General features: G+C 27.4%; 1 protein-coding gene across 1 annotated transcript in view; it reads right to left on the bottom strand.

The window, feature by feature from the left end:
- Window positions 1–22,500, bottom strand: part of LOC100207611 (developmentally-regulated GTP-binding protein 1) — a 46,980-nt gene that overhangs the window by 22,914 nt on the left and 1,566 nt on the right. The window contains exons 2-6 of the mRNA XM_065807308.1: window positions 15,043–15,166; window positions 14,708–14,851; window positions 9,341–9,372; window positions 6,027–6,096; window positions 5,456–5,555 (exon numbers count right to left, since the gene is read on the bottom strand). Coding sequence (XP_065663380.1) covers window positions 5,456–5,555; window positions 6,027–6,096; window positions 9,341–9,372; window positions 14,708–14,851; window positions 15,043–15,166 — 470 coding nt within the window. The remainder of the gene's footprint in view (window positions 1–5,455; window positions 5,556–6,026; window positions 6,097–9,340; window positions 9,373–14,707; window positions 14,852–15,042; window positions 15,167–22,500) is intronic.

Raw genomic sequence — 22,500 nt, 5'->3', positions numbered from 1 at the left:
TTCATTAGACATGAATAAGTGATATTAAAGTTCTGATTTTCAAATAATATTCAATAAAATAATCAAGTATTATTGACTTTTATTTTGCAAGCAATCTACCTCAATGAATGATTCTTTACTCAATTCAAATTGTGATCGTTGATTGTAAAATTTGTCACTTAATATATATTTTGATTTATTAACACCTATTTTGATTTTTTTAAATTTAGTTTGATTAATTAACATCTAGCTTGATTTATTAACATCTAGCTTGATTTAGAACTTATTTTAAAAAAACATTTCTTTAGCTCGGCCTTAAGGAGAAAATAAAATGTAGTTTTTAAAAAAAAATCTTACAGCTGATGATGCTGGGTTTTTTAAAAATTAATGATAACAGTTTTCTTAAGTTTTTTGTTAAGTCAATATCTAAAGATATATTTACATATGCTGGGTTTTTTAAAAATAAATGATAACAGTTTTCTTAAGTTTTTTGTTAAGTCAATATCTAAAGATATATTTACATATTTTACATTTAAGGTTATTGGTTTTTCTTTAAATTCTGATTCACTCCCAACAAGGCTGCAAGCAACCACTATTAAGTTGGGAGTTGCTAGAAAAAAAGAAAAGAGTTATAGAGCAAGAAAACAGCTATTACAATTATTATTCATGATTATTTATACAGGATAGGCTTATCAATATTAAATACTGCTTTCCATAAATGCCCGGTAAAATCAACAAACAATTAACAATAAGAGCAACAAAAAAAGTAAAAAATATTGAAGAAAAAAAATCATTTAAAAAGATAAAAAATCTTGAAAGAAGTATTAAAATATTAAATATTAGAAATGAACATTATAAAAAGAAAGTATTAAATTAAAAGTTTATAATTTATATTGTTATAAATATATTTTATAATATTAAAAATAATTAAGAACTGCACTCATGAAACAACCAGATTTTCTGTTGCAAGAGGTGTTAACAAATAACTCATGCAACAACCAGATTTTTGGCTGCAAGAGGTGTTAAAAAATATCTTCCTTAGTCATCTTAATCTACCACACCTTTTTTATAAGTATTGCTAAAATAAATTTTTTAGTGTATGATCTAGGTACCAGGGTATTTATAGCTCAAGATGAAATATTTTTTGTTTCAGACATTGCGCTTTGAAAACAAATGGCTTGAGATTTGTATATTGAAGAAAAAAAATCATTAAAAAAGATAAAAAACCTTGAAAGAAATAATAAAATATTAAATATTAGAAATGAACATTATAAAAAGAAAGTATTAAATTAAAAGTTTATAATTTATACTGTTATAAATATATTTTATAATATTAAAAACTTTATATTTTATAATGAGTTTTAATGAGTTTTTTGAACAAGCTGTAATTGTCAACTGATCCAATTGAAGTCGGAAGGCCATTGTATATTGCATCCTTAAAATAAAATCCTTTTTTTCCAAATTCTAATTTGACTTTTGGGAACTTTATAGAGCGACCTTGGTTTCTAGTGGTAACATTCTGAATATTTACAATAAAGTTGCAATTAAAATTAGAATAAATCAATTTATCATTACACTGCCTAGTTATTAAGCAAGACCTGGCTGTTATAATATTTACAATAGATGGTTGAGGCTTTGCGCAAAATTTTCCTTTATTAATGATGTTATTTACCCTTGTATCAACTGATTTTAAAAAAGGTAGTTGTGTTTTGGTCATGTCTAAGTTGATCAAACTGTTTAGTGTTAATAGAGGCAAAACCATTATTTGGTAAATTCTTAAGCTTGCACCTCTTAAATAAGGTCATAATTTTGAAAACAACTTTAATTTTTATTTTTTAATTGAGTATCAAAAGAGTCATTTAAAGTTGGTGATTGGTCTAGTATGCATCCAGGTTTTTGTAAAATTAATGATTTTGTCACAGTATGATAATTCAATGGTCCTAGTGTTTCTTGCTTAGATGTACCGAAAAGCATGCATTCAGTTTTTCCCTTTTTCACATCAATTATTAATTAATTTTAACTATTTTAATAAAATAGCTAAGTGACTAAAGAGTCACTTAGATGTACCGAAAAGCATGCATTCAGTTTTTCCCTTTTTCACATCAATTATTAATTAATTTTAACTATTTTAATAAAGTAGTCATTAATTAATTCATCACTAAAGTAGTCATTAATTAATTTTCTCTGAAGTAGTCATTAATCAAATCATCATTCATATTAATCAATTCATCATTAAGCGCCCAGAGAAATACACAACAGTGTCATCAGCGTACATAATAACGTTACTATTAGTTAAACAAACACAAAAGTCATTAAAATAAATAATAAATAGCAATGGGCCCAATATGGATCCCTGAGGAACACCTGATTTTGATTTAAAGTTATGAGACCTATTATTTCTATTAACTTCGATTACCTGATCTCGATTGATAAGATAGTCTTTCAACCATTCTAACTCCGATTTTAATACACCGTAAGATGACAGCTTATTCAGAAGTACACTATGGGAAATAGTGTCAAATGTTGACAGAAGACTTAAAAAGTTGAAGGTTGTATGAGTCAGGAAAACATGAAGATGGGAGAGAGTTCCAAAGGGTTAAAAAGCGGGGAAAAAAACTAGATGAATAAAAGTTTTTGGAGCATGCAGGGAAAGATACAGTAAAAGAATGAGACTTTGATGAATGATGAGTCAAACAAGAATGAGTTTTAGTTGATGGAACTAGAGGTCATCTCTTTTAAGCAGTGACCATGATAGTATCTGTAAAAAAGAGAAAGAGATGCAACTTTACAATGATGGGAAAGAGGCTCAAGCTTTACAGATAGACCAAGTCCAACTAGGTTTACAATGTGTTTTTTGACCTTTTCTAGAAGAGAAAGAGCATCTTTAGAAGAACCGGCCCAAATATGACAACAGTATTCCATACAGGGACAAATATGCGGTTTGTAGAGGGAGAGAATGGAATCAGGAGAGAGAAAATGGCGAGCACGATAAAAAGAAGCACCTTAGCAGATGCTAATTTAGCAATCGATTGTATATATGGTTTCCATGAAAGGTCAGTAGTAAATGATAATCCAAGAAGACGCAAAGAAGAGGACTCAGTAAGAGGGTTACCATTCATTAATATATGAATGTCCACAGTATTGCGATAGTTGTTTGCAGTAAATAACTGAGTTTTGTTGGAGTTAAAATTTACAAGCCACTGTGAGCCCCAATCTGTTAAAGAAGTGAGATTAGATTCAAGATCGGCTGTTCTAAGTAATTGAAAAGAAAAGACTTTTTGTCAAGACATGAGTATAAAGTTGAGTCATCAGCAAAAAACTACTTTAAGGTTGTCGGGAAGATCATTAATGTAGATAAGAAACAAAATAGGTCCAAGGATAGAAGACCAACATGCCAAACTTTGTCGAAAGCCTTAGATATGTCAAGGGCAATAGCTCTAGCCTCTCAGCCTCTATCTAATGCACCATAAAATCTTTCAGTCACAGCAGTTAGCAAGCCAGCGGTAAAGCGAGAGGATCGAAAACCGTATTGATTGTATGACAGCAAGTTATTTGACTCAAGATGGGATGTAAGAAATTTGTTTATCAAAGACTCAAAGACCTTGCTAATAACAGAAAGACTGATTGGATGATAATTGGAGGGGTCAGAATGTTCACTAGAGTTTTTGAAAGTCTTGTTTTCCTGCCAACAGGCAGGAAAACAAGACTCAGTCCAGCACTTATTAAACAGTTTAGAGAAAATTGAAGAGAATTCAGGAGAACAATATTGTAAGACTGTAACAGGAATGTTGTCTGGACCAGCCCTAAAAGCCCTAAAAGAGTTTAATCGAGATTTGACTTTAGCAACGGAAACTGGAGTGATTTGAATGTCTAACAATGGGTTAACGGGGATGGAAGTAAGAGAATGGCCATAAGATTTAAGAGTTGAATTAGAAGAAAAGTTTTTTGCAAACAGTACAGCCTTATCCTTGGGAGAGGTAATAAGATCAGGCCCATGAATGAGAGATGGAATGTTAGACCTTCCTTTGTTAACAATGCTGTTGAAGATTTTCTAAAAGTCTCTAGAGCCTAACTTCTGAGAAAAGATACAAGATTTAGTGAACTGAGAATAATGGAGCTTAGCATCTGACTGCTAAGGTATGGTTCATTAAGATTTCATTGAGAAAGGTCCAGTTAGGTTTAGTGATGTAATTGACATATTGTTTATTTGCTTCAATTAATTCCTAACAGTTTAAATATTAAAAAAAAATTGTTTAATGTTTACAAAAACAACTTAATTAAGGTAATTTGTACTTCAAATTAAAAAACACTTTTGAAGTAACAAATTATAAAGTCTTAAACATTAATAGTTTCTAAAAAAAAACTATAACAACTTCAGAAGCATCAATAACAGTGTTAATGAGTTAGGACTCACTTGAAAACTATGTCCTGTTTTAGGAGGAGAGAGGTTAAACAAGCCCTAGTATAATTGTCATTTAATGGCTTGAAATAATTTTATTCATTTACACAGTATAAAATTTTAAAACTACAAGTTGTTAGAGTTTCTCTTTAAATATTATAATATTTAAAAAACATCAAAAACAGTTCACTTAATCTTAATTTAACCTAAACATGTCACGTTGACTTTGTTGTTGTCAAATGACATGTTGACACACATCAAATTCTTGCAAAAACAAAACAATTTAAGTCAAAATCTTTTGACTTAAATTGTTGGACTGTTTTGTAAAATTTTTAGTCAGTTTTGAATTTCTCATATAATTTTTAATTTTTAAAGTTTTATGAGATCAACTTGTAATTTGTTTTATAAGAACACCTTGGTATTGTCTAGTTAGGTAACTATTTGTTTTGTTGGATTGTCTAGTTGTTTGTTGTGATTGCGTATTGGCTCAATTTAATTGATCATGATATTTAAATATAAGAAATTGTTAGAACTCTTTTAAATATTATGCAATTAAGCTAAAATAACACAAACATGAACTAACATAAAAATGTGTTTTCTAGAGATAACTGTTGTTATTGCTTTGACATAACAATAACATACTTAAAAATTAAGAAATAACATAAAGAAAAAATTGGCATGCTATCAGATTATGTAATAGTTAAAATTTACATTTTTACATAAGCTTGACTTTTTCTTTTTATTATTTTTATTTTAGAAAAGCTTTTTGTATTATCTGTCAAACAAAGGCATATGTTAAACATTTATTATAGTATATACTCTATAGCCACAGTTGGAGTAAAATACTTGTATTTTTTAATAATGTGTGTGAAATTTTGTAATAATGTGAATGAAATTTTTTTTATATTGTGAATAAAAATTTATTAATACAAACCAATCAACAGAGTAACAATAAGTAGTCAATAAGGAAAACTCACTTAAACACAACATTCAGTAGACTTTGCTGCTGAGATTTCTAATAATGTATGAACAATTAAAAACTTTTTATTTATATAAATCTTTTCATACTTTTATTACCTGATGCCAAAACCTTCCATTTCTTTTTCTATAATCTTCTTGTGATGCAAGGGTTTTAGCACATCAAGAACCAATAGGATCAAGTTACAAGTTCGAGCAACTAAAAAAACACATTACTTACAAATATGATTTTACAAGCTAAAAATACTTTTTCATGCTTTAAATTATTTTTAAATATTAAATTTATAGAAACAACTAATTGCTTTTAAATTTAAACAGTTTTGATAATTTTTATTGAATAAAAGCTTTAAAAAAATTAAAAAAAAATTAAAATTTTTTTTTTCCATATTATTAAAATTAATAAAAACTGTTACACAAAAAAAGGTAAAAAGTGATTAAATTGTAAAATCTTCACAAATAAATAAGCAACAAAAAAACCATTTTGGTCCAATATATCTTTTAAATTTTATTTTTATTAATCTGTTAAATTTTTATTTATTTTTGTACTTAAATATAAGAAATAAACAATAGCGATATAAATATAAATTGAAAAAATAATGATTTATGTGACACAAGAACTTGGAATTAAAAATTAAAACCAATTAAAAATTGAAAACATAAAATCTTTTACCTGAAATTACTTGTTTTCCACGCCCCTTTCCATCTTTTGCTCCTTCAATTATTCCAGGTAAATCAAGCAACTGTAATAATAATAACTACAGTAATTGTATAAAGCATAACTTTAAACTTTATAATTAAATTTATACCATGTTAACAGTTTAGTTAATTTAAAAAAAAAAGAGTTTTAAGATGCTACTGTTCTATCTACAAATAAAATGCAATTGTTGTATTTAAGCACTGGTGAATAGTGCTTTCATTAAGCGAATAGCAAATAGCTATTTGTTTAACTTTGGTGCCAAAGTTTAATGAATAGAACTATTCATTTTTTAACAAATAGTTTATATAATATATATATAATATATAATATTTATATAATAATAGTTTATATAATATATATATAATATATAATATTTATATAATAATAGTTTATATAATATATATATAATATATAATATTTATATAATAATAGTTTATATAATATATATATAATATATAATATTTATATAATAATAGTTTATATAATATATATATAATATATAATATTTATATAATAATAGTTTATATAATATATATATAATATATAATATTTATATAATAATAGTTTATATAATATATATATAATATATAATATTTATATAATAATAGTTTATATAATATATATATAATATATAATATTTATATAATAATAGTTTATATAATATATATATAATATATAATATTTATATAATAATAGTTTATATAATATATATATAATATATAATATTTATATAATAATAGTTTATATAATATTTGTTAAATGAAGTTTAATGAATAGTAATATTCATTAAACAAATAACATTTTTTTTAAATAGTAACAAAAATTTTTTTTAATTGTAATAAATTATTTTCAATTACCAACCTAGTTACTTAAACTTGTCAACCAAAACTAATTTTGAACCAACTAGTTGTTTAACACAATTTTACATTTCTGATATTTTGACAAATAGTACTATTTGTTAAGTGAACAGTACTATTCGTTAAGAATTTGTAATACTGATAGATTAGCAATATTATAAGTATAGTAGTAATATTATTGCTAAACTATTACAACTAAACTATTTTTAGGGGCTAGAATATTATGGTTAAACTATTTAGGGGCTAGAATATTATGGTTAAACTATTTAGGGGCTAGAATATTACTAGTTTAGCACATAAACTTGCTTAACAAATAGTAATATTTATTAAGTGAGATTGTGTGCCAAACTAATAACATTGTAGCCTCCAAATAACAGGTGATGTGGAAGTTATTGGACAAATCTGAATTTAATTTGAACATAAATTTTTTTTTTGGTGGTTTTATGCATAGGCATATATGTTCTATAAAATATAAACTTTATTATTTGTAACACAATCATTTAAAATGAGGTTAAATGCAGCTGAACGGGAATCTTTTCGAAAGCGACTCAAAAGGTTTATTGTAAATAAACCTAAATATAAAAAGAAAAGAAATTAAAATTTAAAATTATTAGAATTAATATATAAAATTATTGCCAGTATTATTAGATATTGGGTTAAACTGATAAATTTATATATTTTTTAAAAGTAAAACTTAACATGTTGAGAGCTTCACACAATATTACTTGAAGTCAGCAATTGTTGTAATTTGTGCATCACTTCTATCAGTACCTCTTTGTTAAGATTTCCTTAACATTGCAAAACAGTTTTAAATCCAGGAAGGAAGTATCTGCTTTAAAACACTGTTGACACTTGCGAATCAATCATAACAATTTATATTGCATTCAAACTTTAAAATCAATTCAGTGTATGATAATATACATTTTATTGCATCTGTGAGTAAAATTTTGTACGGGTAAAAAATATAAACGCTGATTGATCTCCAAGCCCCTATTGTATATGCACTTTTTAGAAATCAGCAAATAATATTATTTTTTATTTGGCTTGATGTTTCAGATTTTCTTCTGTAATATGAAGTATATTTATGATAAGCAGACTACAAAAATTTACTGAACTTAAATAAATCCATTATAACTCAATTTTCAAAATGAGTCACATTTAAAAAGTTTCAAAAAATCATAATTATAGCCCACTTATCAGAACTGACATTGACATTAAACCTGATTTTTACAGTGTCATTTTTATATACAGTATACTTTTTATATTCTATGTACAGTATACTGTATACTTGCACTATATGTCTATACTTTACTTAACATTTGTACAGTTTGTATACTTGCACTATATGTCTATACTTTACTTAACATTTGTACAGTTTGTATACTTGCACTATATGTCTATACTTTACTTAACATTTGTACAGTTTGTATACTTGCACTATATGTCTATACTTTACTTAACATTTGTACAGTTTGTATACTTGCACTATATGTCTATACTTTACTTAACATTTGTACAGTTTGTATACTTGCACTATATGTCTATACTTTACTTAACATTTGTACAGTTTGTATACTTGCACTATATGTCTATACTTTACTTAAAATTTGTACAGTTTGTATACTTGCACTATATGTCTATACTTTACTTAACATTCGTACAGTTTGTATACTTTTACTACATGTCTATATTTTGTTAATGTAATGATTGTAAAAGAGAACATTTTTTGTTTTTACATTATTAATAAGAATAAAATATTCAATAGGCAACAAATTACTTATAATACTTAATTAATTCATAATAAGTAACGAATTACTTTTTTACGTATTAAGTTTTATTTTAAAATTATGAAATAAGTAACGAATTACTATTTTACCATAACTTATCAAAAAAAAACAACTGTATCATGGTTCATCTAGTAATTAAAGTAAACTTCTAGTATAACGGCTCAATTTAGCATAAAATAAACTTATAGTATAAAGGTATAATTCATGGTTATAGATATTTGGCTAAAGCAAAAATAGCTGACAAATAAAAATATGTTATACAGTTTGGACCTTTGTACCAGAATTGCTTTAAAATTTTTTTGAATACAAATATTTTTTGTCTTAAGTAAGGACACCAAGCTTGAATAGCATGTATTTTTAAACTAATCAAGTTAAAACAATCATAAATTAGTCATGTTAGGGTGATCATAAATTAGTCATGTTACGGTTATATATTCTGGTCAAAATAACACAAAATGTTAGTTTAACCAAGATTTATTTGTTGTTTGTTTTTATTTGCATGTTGCGTTTCTTAAAAATCTTCACCATCAAACTATTAAATTTTTAAATTGTTAATATTATATTTTTTAATTATTAAATTTTAAAACATATTTGATTTAAAAAAAAATAAATTTAACAGCATAGTAAAAGAAATTATTCATACCTGAATTTTTGCTCCTTTGTATCTTATAACACCTAGACAAAATTATTTTAATTATTTTTAATTAAATAAAATTTTAATTAAAAAATGATAATGATTATGATTATCATAATAATCATTGTCATTTTTTATACAAAAATAAATAATATACAAAATAAAAATACAAAGTAGTTAACTCTGAATGTTACAACTTGAACATTAATAGTAATAATAACAATAATAATTATAGTAACAATAATAACAACGATAACAATAATTTAAATATTAGATATCAAGTGGGCAAAGTTACTTAGTTGTTTTTCCACTGTCTGTAGACACTAGCTTACAAAAATTGTTTCAATGTGAAGATTTTTATCGAATTCACATACTAGAGTGGTATAATTAATATAACTTTTTTTGAAAAAACAAACAATGTTTAACCATTTTTAAATAAGTTAATGATGATATATACTTTTAATTATTTTTATATTTTAGTTATATAAATAAGTTAATGATTTTTTATTTTAATTATTTAAATAAGTTAATGATGAAATATACTTTTAATAATTATTAAAAAATAATAAACACCTTTGAACAACAGGAAACACTGTAAAAAAGTTAGGAAGATATAAAGTTCAACCCCAGAAAATAAGAAATTGTTTGGTTTTACACCAAAAAATGCTTGTAGTTGACAGTATTACTTGCTTTATTTGCCAACAAAGTGCATTGAGAAGCTGTTTATTTTAGTTGCTTCAGACATTTCCAAATTTTTTAAGGACTTAAAAATGCTTATAACACAGCTATATGAGGAAACTATATAACACCAAGTTAAAACAAAGCAATAGCTATATGGGGAAACTACCTATATAACACCAAGTTAAAACAAAGCAATAGCTATATGGGGAAACTACCTTTGTAACACCAAGTTAAAACAAAGCAATAGCTATTTTAACTATTATGCAGAAAAACAGTTTAAATTTTATTACCACATGCAACTGAATGGAATTCTGTTCAAACTTTGAACCTTAGAAAACTGTTAGGAAAATTTTAGAATTTGATTTAGAAAAAAAAACCCCTTAAATTAAGAAACTTGCTAGTACTAGCCCATTCGCTTGAAACAATTGTGTACTTGATTTGTAGAAAGAAAGAAAAAAAAAACATGTACTTAATTTGCAGACAGAAAAAAAAACAACAAACAAACGTGTACTTGATTTGTAGAAAGAAAAAAAACAATCAAATGTGTACTTGATTTGTAGAAAGAAAAAAAACAATCAAATGTGTACTTGATTTGTAGAAAGAAAAAAACAATCAAATGTGTACTTGATTTGTAGAAAGAAAAAAACAAACAAAGCAAGAGCGGAGAAAAGCTCTCCTAAAACAAACATGGCGAGCCATGCAAGCTGCTCCACTAAACTGTTTCTTACAAGAGCTTTTGGTTTTTGCACAAGCTATTTGTTTATTCATATAAAGAATTGCTTTTTAAATACAAAATTCAGTTTTATACTTGCTACAAGCATGTTTGTAATGTTAATGTTACAAGAATATTTACTCAACAAACATCATTTATTGTACAATGAGAAAATCCTTAAGACGAGCGTTGTCTTTAGGTTTTCACACAAACTATCCATTTATTTATTAGCAACATTCCACAATAAAAGTGAATAATATATTAAAGTAATTAATATAAAATATATAATTTATTACATGAAATAAAAAAAATTATGCAATAACCAAGAGTGTAGTAATTTTATTTTTTATAAATTAAACAATTTTATATTTTGTTAATATAATTTAGAGTGTAATAATTTTATATTTATCAGTTAGTCCAATCTAATCAAAAACATTTGCATTGTTGCTCTTTTGTAATTTTTTTTTTGCAATACGCTTGCCTTTTAAAAAGGCATTGCAGTTTGTTATGCAATTAATTTATTTTTTTTTAATAAAAAAGACTTTGTGTTTTTCATTTTAGTTACAAAGATAATTTATACCTTTGAGAAAAAAACCTATACTTTTGCAAGAACCGTAAATAGCTCCCAAAAACTGTTTTAGGGGAATGTGGGTGAGATGCGAAAAATTATTTTTTAGTTTTTTCCACTTCTTGCCGCTTTTTAACATAAAAAACAAAACAGTTTAAGCAAAAAAGACTTATAACTGTTAAAATATTATACATATATTATAAATGATCATTCCATATACAACCTACAAACTAAACTTAACCTACTCATGTTTACACTTACAGAATTTTGTATGTAATGATATACAAATTGAATTTTTACATTAAATGTAAATGACAGTGAATCAATTTTCTTCTTGATCTTACTTTGTTAGCCATTTCATTCATTCTTAGTGGAACGCATCACTGTTACTGTTCCTCCATCATTCTGAAAGCTTACAACACAACAAGGATAAATTTTGTTGCCATATTCAACTGTAACATAATTATGAAGCTGTATTGGAAATGCTAGTGTGTTATTATTTGTAGTATCATTTTTTTAAAAACTGTAATGTGCTTTGTATTCATTAGCAAAATTTTCTTTATCACTAGAGCTGTCATCTTTTGTGGAAATGACTTTATTAATTGTTGCTGATAGTGCAGTATCTGAACTGCGATGCTGTTCCTCTTCAGAGCTTGATTAACTTCTTCAACATCTGAAGTCAGCCTTTTGTTTCTGATTGTTCCTATTTAAATTTCTTTCTTAGAGTTTTTCTATTTGTAGTACCACTGTTAACAAAAGTTTTACCTCCCTATTTTTAGGCTCCAAATCTTACAGTTGTTATTCCTTTTCTTGTTTGGATTTGTGATTTCTTTCTTGTTCTTTGAATTACTGGCATATCATAACTTCTTAGTCAAGAAATTAATAAAAGATTGGTCAATAAATTTTTCATGCTCCCCTTCAGGCATTTGTTGATTAAACTGAGACACAATCTTCTATAATAAAAAGCCTTGATATCATGCAAAACGCCAAAAGAGCTGAAGGCTGATTTAACTTATAATGAAAACCTGTTTTCTAATACAAATCCTTAACAAAGACAAAATTATAAAAGTAAAACCAAAAATTATTTAAAAACAACTATGTTTTTTGTATTTCAAATTTCATAAAGAATATCAATGTACTAATAAATAAATACAATAACAGAAACATAACAATATATTTAAATAAGACAGCCTACTTTGTACACCACAAAAGGTCAAGTTATCCAGCTGCTGGTAACATGTAACCCAGTACAACCTGGATCTTCTTGACTCAATGCATGGGTTTTGCTTGTGTCTCTGTTTTTATGACTAAGCAACACATTCTATTATCTCCTAATGAGGGTACAGCTCTAAAACTCAGTTTTATGGTTCTGAGGCCAGCTGGTAGTCAGATATCTTGAATTCTGTGGTAGCTCTCAGAGAGGCTGATTCCATCAACAGCTGGAATTGGGCTATTAAATAGTGTACTGAGTACTATCTATGCTTTGAGTCAAGTTCTTTAACTAATTTAAAAATGAATAAAGTACCAAAAACCATTAAATACAAAAAATCATCATCACCAAGTTCTCTAAACCTATCATTCACTAATATATTTGGTCTTCAAAGTAACTTTTCTTTTGTTGAGTTTTATCTCTTGCAAAATTAACCAGACCTACTTGCTTTTTAAGACTAATTTGAGTTCAGCTGTTTCATTTTGTGATTTTAGTGTTGATGGTTATCTTCCTTTAATTTGTAAAGACTCCAATAGTCATATGCTTGGCCTAGGCATTTACATTTGCGAGCAGCCGTGGCGCAGTGGTTAGAGTTCTGGCTCAGAGGTCCCGGGTTCGACGCTGACTCTAGCCCAATAAGCGACATTGGTAAAGAAGGAGGCATGTACTTCTAGTTAAATGCTCTCCCGCGGTGCTCCGTGATAAGACCGTAAGGAATTCTGGGAGCACCTAAAAAAAAAAAAAAAAGACATTCATAAGAACTCACCCATTTGTCAGGAAACTAGGTTTGAATCCACAGACTATTCTTTTATGTGCTTTTGTTTAGCACTACTTCACTCTATTATCTTTCTTTTTGTTCTATATTGCTTTCCTTCATCTCAAGACTGCACTCTTTTTGATGTTATTTCTGATCAAATTGACCAAGCCCTCTCTCTTACAACTACCTTAAAGCTGACTGGGATTTTTTCTGTGATGGCCCTTGGGTAGAGATCTTTCGTCTTCCTGCTGACAAATGTTAATGAAAAGCCAATCGTTATTGCAATAATTCAGATCTTTCTATATTTATGAACGGTAATGTACTCGATGAGTCATCTACCCTTCATCTTCTAGGATTAACTCATATTTCTGATCTTTCTTGGAAACCGTATATCAAATCCATGCAAAATTAGCATCTGCTAAGGTTGCATCTCTTTGTCGTGCTCAACACTTTCTTACTCCGGATTCTATTCTTTATCTCTATAAATCTCAAATCCATTCTTGTATGAAATGCTTTTGTTATATCTAGGGTGAATCTTCCAATGATGTCCTTTTTCTTTTAGACAAAGTGCAAAAAGGCATTGAAAACATAGTTGGAGCTGCTCTGGCAGCCAACCTCCAACCATTATCACATCGTCATGTTGCTTCTCATTCTCTTTTCTACAAATACTATATTGGGCACTGTTCTAAAGAGCTAGCATCTCTTGTGCCATCTACTAAAATACATTCTCCTGTTACTTATCATTCAAATAAGTCTCATCCTTTTCCTGTGACTATTCCTAAGTGCTCGAAGAACTCTAACTTGTCTAGTTTTTTTCGTTGAACATCAGTAACCAAATTTAGATATTTTGTACAAAAAGCTGATGAACATTTGTTCCTTCTCTGGAGTTATAGAGAAAAAGCGTCCAATATAAACTTTAGTACCAACCTATTTTTTTAGTTTTCATGAAAAAGTTGCTATTGATATGCCAAAGTAATCGAATGCATACCTTAGACTTATTATTTTGGTTGTTATTTCTCTAATAGCAGGCTGTCAAGTTAAAATTTTTTTCATTTTTTGTGAGTCTTTTATATTAACTTTTTTTTTCTTTTTCTTGAAGTTTTTTTGTCATTTTTTCATATTTAATTGCATTTTTCACAATTCAAAATACATTAATAAAAAAGACCATTAAAAAGCTGAAAACTGAAAAAATAAAAAAAAATAAAACTTGGCAGCCTGCCAATATCTGTAATGTTTTCAGCCTGCTCATCTGTAATGTTTTCATATTTTAAAGTGCCTAAACAACGTTTATACACTCTTGCCATTTTGAGAAATTTTCTTTTGCAAAACGTTTTATAGCATTAAAATTTAATTTTTATTTCCATAGTGTGTATATAACAATAATATATAGAAATATATAGAAATATATAGAGAGAAAAAATAAATTAAATATCAAAACAAAAATATACCTGGGACAGTAGTTAAAGTAGTAAACTCATAAGAGGCTACTTCAGAATACACACCAGCTAAATTCGAAAGCAAAGTCGATTTGCCAACAGACGGAAAACCAACAAACCCAATTCTTGAGTCTCCTGTTTTAGCAACATCAAAACCTAAAAAAGTAAAATGTTATGTTATTATAACATTTTTTCGAAAAGAATGTACAATAAAAAATTTAAATAAAAAGTAGACAACTAAGAAAAACTTTCAATTGCAAATATCATACACTATTGTATATAAAAGAACATGTAGACAAAAAACCTTATGGGTGCATGCATAATTATATATGACAATTAATAAATACCTTCCCCTTTTCCACCACCACCACCACTTTTAGGTTCAATTAGCTCACGTCTCATTTTTGCGAGTTTGGCTTTCAGCATACCTAAGTGGTAGCTTGTTGCTTTATTTTTCTGAGTACGAGCCATCTAAAAATTTTCAAAAGTATGAACAAGGTTAAACAAATAACATATACATTGGTACAAGGTGCCAATTTATATCTTATTAAATGATATAGTAATATAAATTTTTAATTATAACCCAGTTCAACTGTTACAACTTGAGTGAAATAAGGTTAAAGGCTGTCTTATAAAAAAGGCAGCTAATAAGTCATTGACATTTTGGAGAGCTTATATTAGTAAACCAGGTATTTTAAGAGATGATAGAAGCGAGCTTTCAGAATTAGTTATAGATGATTTCATGTGGAAACATTTAATTTTTTTTGAAAATGCAACCTTAAGTCTCAGATTTTGCTGATTTTTAAACCACTTAAAAATTTTAGTCAATTATGAACATCCTGAAAATTTTATCGTCTAATTTCAATTGGTTCCTAAGATATAGCTATTTTAAGTTTACCCCCAACCAACAAAAATCCGCCATTTTTTAAAAATGATTTTGGTCCTAGTTTCTGTTATATGTGTGTTGGAAAGCTGAAAATTTGTACCTTTACACATTTTGGGCCAACGAATCCAATGAAACAACTTAAAATATTTAAAGACAAACATAACACCTAAAATTTAAACATTTACCACAATTTTACTGGGGCGATTTCAGTCATAAAAATGCTGATGTAGCTTGATTTTTTTTTTAGAAGTTGTTCTGAATAATTAAGTTATTGTTATTACAAAGAATTGGAGAGTGATCTTTTCTAAAACAGAAATAAAAAAACATGGTCAAATCTACTTAAATTTATTGCTTAAAAAACAGGTATTTTGATAAATTAAATGGAAAAAAAAAGGTGGTAATTTGACAGTTTTGTAACTGAAACAGTTTTGGCTACATCGAAACGTTCTTTTAGATGTTGCTGACTGTTTCTGTTTTTTTAGTAGTTTTTAATGTTTAGAAATGTTAATAATGTTGTAAAATTAAAGTTAGAATGATGTAAATTTTCTAATCTTGAACAACCTTGACCCCATGAACAGATTGAATGAATTGTGGATTTTTCTTGCATCTTTTTTAGGGATAATTAATAATAGTATATTGATAAAATTGAATCTTGTGAATTTGGAAAAGTTTTAAATAATGAATGTCACAAAATATGTTTTGTTTGAAAACAAGGATTAAAAGATTTTCGCAATCTAGAAAAGGATTTTCAAGATACTTATATTTGGAGATCTGGCTTGCTCGAGACTACATCATACGAAGAGATAAAGACTATTTGTTATCATCATGAGCAGGTTTTAGGAGCGATATTTCTACTTAAGAATGATAAGTTTTGCGATGTTTTAAAAAGACACAAAAAGAAAGTTAAAGGTAATATATATATATATATAATATATACATACATACATATATATATATATATATATATATATATATATATATATAATATAAATTTTTATAATATGTATATAAATTTAGAAGCAGAGTATAATGTTTAAAACGTACAAAAAAAAGGTTAAAGGTAATATATATATGTATATATATATATATATATATATATATATATATATATATATATATATATATATATATATATATATATATATATATATCAGAGTGTTAACTAGCCTGATGGCATTTTAGTGTAAGCATTTTATTATTAATTAAGTTAAATCATTTGTGTTTGTAAATGTTATAAACTATTTGCGTAAAACAAAAAAAGAATACTACATTTACATAAGTTTTTACAATTTTCGAAATAAAATGACCGTCGAAATAAAACAACAGAAAAGTATGAGATGTTTTTTCACGATTTTTTTTATTCGTCATCAAAACATGGTTGGTTTTGTAATGTTTGCCCCTGGAAAAAAAAGTAATCGTGCATTTATTGAAAACCCTGGCAAATTTGCAGATCACCCCTCGGAGCATGCGAAAGATCACTTAAATACACATAGGCATACTATAGCTTTAAAAAATAAACAAGCTTTTGATGAAATATCTAAGCAAGACTCGAGTATCTGGAAAATGCTGCGTGAAAATACTCTTGCAAAAGAAACATTAAAAACAAGTAACTCTCGCTTCGTTATTAAAACCTTCTTTAGAGTCACGCATTTGTTAATCAGGAAAAACTGGGCACACACTCATAATTTTTCAGACATTATTGAACTTATTGCTGCGTGTGGTTGTAAGGAAGTCAAGGCGCACGTTTTGTCTGGCCCAGCAAACGCAACATATATGTCTCCAAAATATATTGCGAAGTATATAAACATTATCTTTGATTTTGTCAAAAATCCTTTACTCCAGTCACTTAGAAAAGGTGGGAGTTTTTCTTTTTATTTGGATGAAACTTCTGACATTACTTCGATTGAACAGTTAACTATACATGCCACTTTCGAACACAACGGCATTGTTAAAGAACATTTTATAGGGATAGTTCCTTTAAGTAAGCTCACCGGTTCGAGTCTATCAACTCCAAATGTTTTTGATGTTATTCAAAATTTTTTTAGAGCTAATAATATCTCATTTAAAAATGCTCGCTTTGCTTGTATGGACACAACAAGCGTCAATTCTGGTGTAGAAGGAGGTTTAAAAACTTACATTGAAGATGCTGTGCCACTGTGTGTTTGGATTGGGTGTACAAGTCACAAACTTGCATTATGTTTTAAACATATTTTGAAAGACTTTCCTACTATTATGGAGGTAGATATTTTTTTACTTAACATATGGAAGTTTTTTAAATACCACACACTAGCCATGCATTTGTTGCAAGAATGCTCCGAAATCTATGGAGAACTAGAATCCATAGTTCCAGTGTGTCCAAGTGTAACTCGTTGGATTGCACACGATTGAGCTTGTTTAGTTGTGTTCAAAGGTTATAAACCAATTTCAAGCTTTGTCAACATGTTACACCGAACGAAAAGAAACAAAAGCACTCGGGCTATTTATACAAGCGAGTTCACAATCTAACATTGCAACAATATTAATGCTCTTAGATGTGTTTGAAGCGATTCGCCCACTTGTGCTAGCACTACAAAGTTCACAAGTAGGAATTAGTCTCAGCGACATTCCAACTTATGTCAATCAAGCAAATCATAGTTTAAATGATTTAGTTTCGGGTACTTGACGAAAGTATTTCACGGAAAAAAATTTTATTGAAATGAAATCAGCGACTGATGAAATAATTTTTTCGTTACCAGCCACAAGCCGATAAAAAAAAATAAAAACTTTGACCTAAGTGAGTTTGAGTTAAACATTTTTAGATCTTTTGTAAATAGTTTTAAAAGTGAACTAAAAAACACTTTCGCGCAAATGGAATTTTGGCAATCGCTTTCGATTTTTGACCCAAGACGATTGCCTAAAACACTCAGCCAACTTTCTAGTTATGGTGAAGAAAGCTTAGAGCAACTTATAGCTCACTATGGCAAACCAAAAAGCAGTAACAAATTTGGAGCATTACACGTTCAAGTTCCAGATATCTCAGAAACTGAGACAAAAACTGAATTTGAAAGTTTCAAAATTATGTTATTTAATAAACGCCGAGAATGGGAAAACAGTTTCGATATACGTATATCGAAAGAAAAAGATCAAAAGATAGTAAATAATGACCCTGTTTTGATAAGTGTTTATGCTAATTGTATGTTTTTGACTAAGTTACTCCTTATATTTCCTTTGAGTGTAGCTTGCGTTGAAAGATTTTTTTCAAAATTAAAAATAGTTAAAAACCGTCTTCGAAATCAGCTAAGCCAAAGCACATTAGAAAGCTTGATGATGATTGCAATAGAAGGTCCGAAGGAGTGTTTTGACAACGATTTGTTAGAGTACTTTGTCGACGAGTTAAAACGTAAAAATCCAAATATGAGAATTATGTTGTAAATTGATAGTTTACAATGTAAATCTCATATTTTGATTTTTTTATTTGAGACTACAGACTATTGGTGAATATTTATTGTTTGTAATTTTTTTCACAAAATATTCACGGTGATTTATTTGTATTCCAACTGTGTTTTTACAATTTTTGTTTTTTGCAATTCAAACTAATCTAAAAGTTCTGTTGTACAAATTTAAATTTTATACTTATAATAAAAAAAAGTAAAGGAATAAGAAAGAATTCTGTATTTACAGCCATACAAGGTTATTGTAATTAATCTAAGAAACTTTTGAAATGATAGAGCTTTTTTTTTTTTTTTTTTACTCGCCAGCCGAGCCGACATCAGCCTAAATTCCCAATCTGATGGAAACGCTGTATAAATTTTATTCCTGGGTAACACTCTGTATACATATTATAAATTTATATAATTTGTATATAAATTTGTATGTAAACCAAGATGGAATGTCACTTATGTATTCAGTTTTTGTCAAGTTGTGATGAAGTTTCTGATAATGAAATTGATGGAGATGTATCATTTGTTAAAGGCAAATCTTATAATAAACAACAGTTAGACAACTCTTTAATATCAACTGGAGTCTTACCAATTAAAGTTCATGGAGTTCAAAGCATCAACGAGTTGTAACAGCAAAAAGAAAATTAGTCAAAGCCTACACAAAAATGGAAGAAGGAGTAGCAAGTGCTTATGGAGTAATTATAGATAACTTAAGTGTAGCCTTAACTTTTTCCAGTCATCCTACAGATAAAAAAAAAAGAAAATGATCTTGATCATATGACAAATTTAATGAAAGAAAAACTTAAAGTTGAACCATTTAAATAAAAAATTCAAATATTAACACTTACATCTGAATCTTGGTCTAGAAAATACGCTTCAGAATATTTTGAAGTTTCTGAACATCTTATACGACTTGCTAGGAAACTTAAAAGTGAAAATGAAATTCTTGCTATACCTGATAAGAAACTTGATGAATATTCTAGAATTATGCCTGGTAAAAAAGATTGTGTTAAGGTTAAAAGTGGTCCTCCATAACAAAAAAGATTATTGTTATGCAACCTTCATGAGCATTATATTGATCTTAATAGTAAGTAAATACCCTAATTTTAAAATAGGATTTTCAAAGTTTTGTAGTTTGCATCCAAAATGGTGTATTAGTGTGGGACCAAACAGTACACACTGTGTATGTATTTGTATTCACCATCAAAACTCAATATTGCTTGTAAATGCTGTCCAATGGAATGTTACCTAGAAAGATTTAATGTCAAAATTAGTATGTGATACAAGCAATAATGAATGCATGGTTCATAGATGTGCCAAATGTCCAGGTTATGATAATTTGAAGGTATTTTTAGATGAGGAATTAATTGAGATTGATGAAGAAGAAATTCAATTTAATCAATGGCAAAGTACTAATAGATCACAATTAATTACTCAGACAGTTAACTTATTTGAATATAAAGAACTAGTTGTTTCTCACATTAATCAACTAACTTCACATTCATATATTGCTAAATGTCAAACTTGCTATTTGAAAGAGCTAAAAAATAAATCAGGTTACAATGAATGTATTATACGGGTAGATTTTGCAGAGAACTATCAATTTGTTATACAGGATGAAATATAAAGTTATCATTGGAATAAACAACAATGTACACTACATCCTGTTGTTATATACTTTAAGGAAATTTCTAAAACAAGTATTCAGCATAAGTCATTCTGTTTTATCATCATTACATACCCATTTCAAAATTTGAAATTAGTTTTAAAAGAACAAGCGAACATAAATGTGTTGTCAGATTTATACTTTCAAAAGCAGTAATGTCTGATGTTGTAATTGTACCAAATCTAAATGATTTTGTTGCATGCAAGTATGATTCCTTTTGGTGGATAGGCATGGCTACAGAGATATAACAGGGCTTGTGATGAATATTAATAATAGAGTAATTTTCAAAATTAGTTTTTGTTTATAGTATAGGTTTTTTTATTAACTATTATTTATTTTAACTCAAATTTAAAACGATTCTGTTGTTTAGAATGTTCGCAATCGCATTGGAAAAGGAAACAAAGTAATGACGTCAACATTTATTAAATGGAAAGTTTTTATTCTAATTTATTATTATTTCAAATTATTCTTGTGTTATTTTTTTAATATGTTATTTAAAAAAGAAATTTTAGAAAAAAATTAAATAATTAATTTGAATAAAGAATATCAAGAAATATAAAAACCATTAACTGTTAATTAAGTTTACAGCATAACAATTTAAAATACTTATATCAAAACAACAAATCAAAACACTAAATTATACTTCAATACTAAATCAATAAGAAGTTGCGTTTTTGTTTGATATTATTTTTTTATAACATAAATAGTTAAAAATAAAATCGCGATCTGACAATATACAAGAAGTTTGGAAGTATAAAAATCTACTTCGTTGAAGTAGTTTTATGAGTGTGATACTAATTCAAACATTTTTGATGAAAGAATTATGTAACAAATAAAAAAAGATATAAAAAAATAAAAAGCTTTTTATGAGCATCGCCTTCAGCAATTTTCATGATCGTGCTCGCAAACGTTATTTCGAGCGCACATAATCACGTTCGATGAAAACATTTTCTAATTTTACGAGCACGATATAACACGCTTGACAATTTTCTTTATCACAAGCCCTGATAATACTACAAATGATATTCAAATTAAGTTTATGCACCCTAACAGTCCTTCTCAAAACTTCATTTAGCCACAGAGAAATGATATCTGTTGGGTACCATTGTCGAGTTTGATTGCAGTAATCAAAGTCACAACAACAAAATCAGGGCAAACATATAACATTGATGTGAATGATTGTAACACTATAACTAATAAATTTTTTTGAGTTTTTAATTTTTAAATTTTGTATATTACTTTTGTTTCTTGAACTTTATTTCAAGTGCTCTATTTATTTTGGAGTCTTTGCTTTTTAAGTTTATTTGTCTTAGTTTGATAAATATGAAATTAATGTTTTATAAGTAATAAATTTAAGTATATTTGAAGATGCTTTTATTTCTGTTTTAAGACTGCATTTATATAATTCTCCCTATTTGAAACTATAATTTCTTAGGATCAGATTCCATAATTTTTTTTTTTTAACATCTTCGCTTCCAACAAGGCAGCAAGCAACCACTAATTAGAGTTGGAAGTTACTGGATGAGAAAAGATGAAGTTTGTAGAGCAAGATAACGATTGACAGATGACTCAAAAGATTGCAAATTATATGAATCAGGAAAGCAAGATGAAAGAAGCGAATTCCAAAGAACTGATGTTCAAGGAAAAAAACTAGACAAATAAGAGTTTTTGGAGCACTTAGGAACAATCACAGAAAAAGGATGAGACTTAATTGAATGACGAGTAACACGAAAATGAATTTTAGTAGATATCACAAGAGATGGTAGCTATTTAGAGTAGTTAAAGGTAGTAGGTCAAATTACCACCTTTTTTTTTTGCGTTTAATTCATCAAAA

The sequence above is a fragment of the Hydra vulgaris genome, chromosome 10 (assembly GCF_038396675.1).
Source record: "Hydra vulgaris chromosome 10, alternate assembly HydraT2T_AEP".
NCBI classification, from domain to species: Eukaryota; Metazoa; Cnidaria; class Hydrozoa; order Anthoathecata; family Hydridae; genus Hydra; species Hydra vulgaris.
Note: the sequence above shows the minus strand (reverse complement) of the source record. Positions and strands in the feature narration are given on the sequence as shown.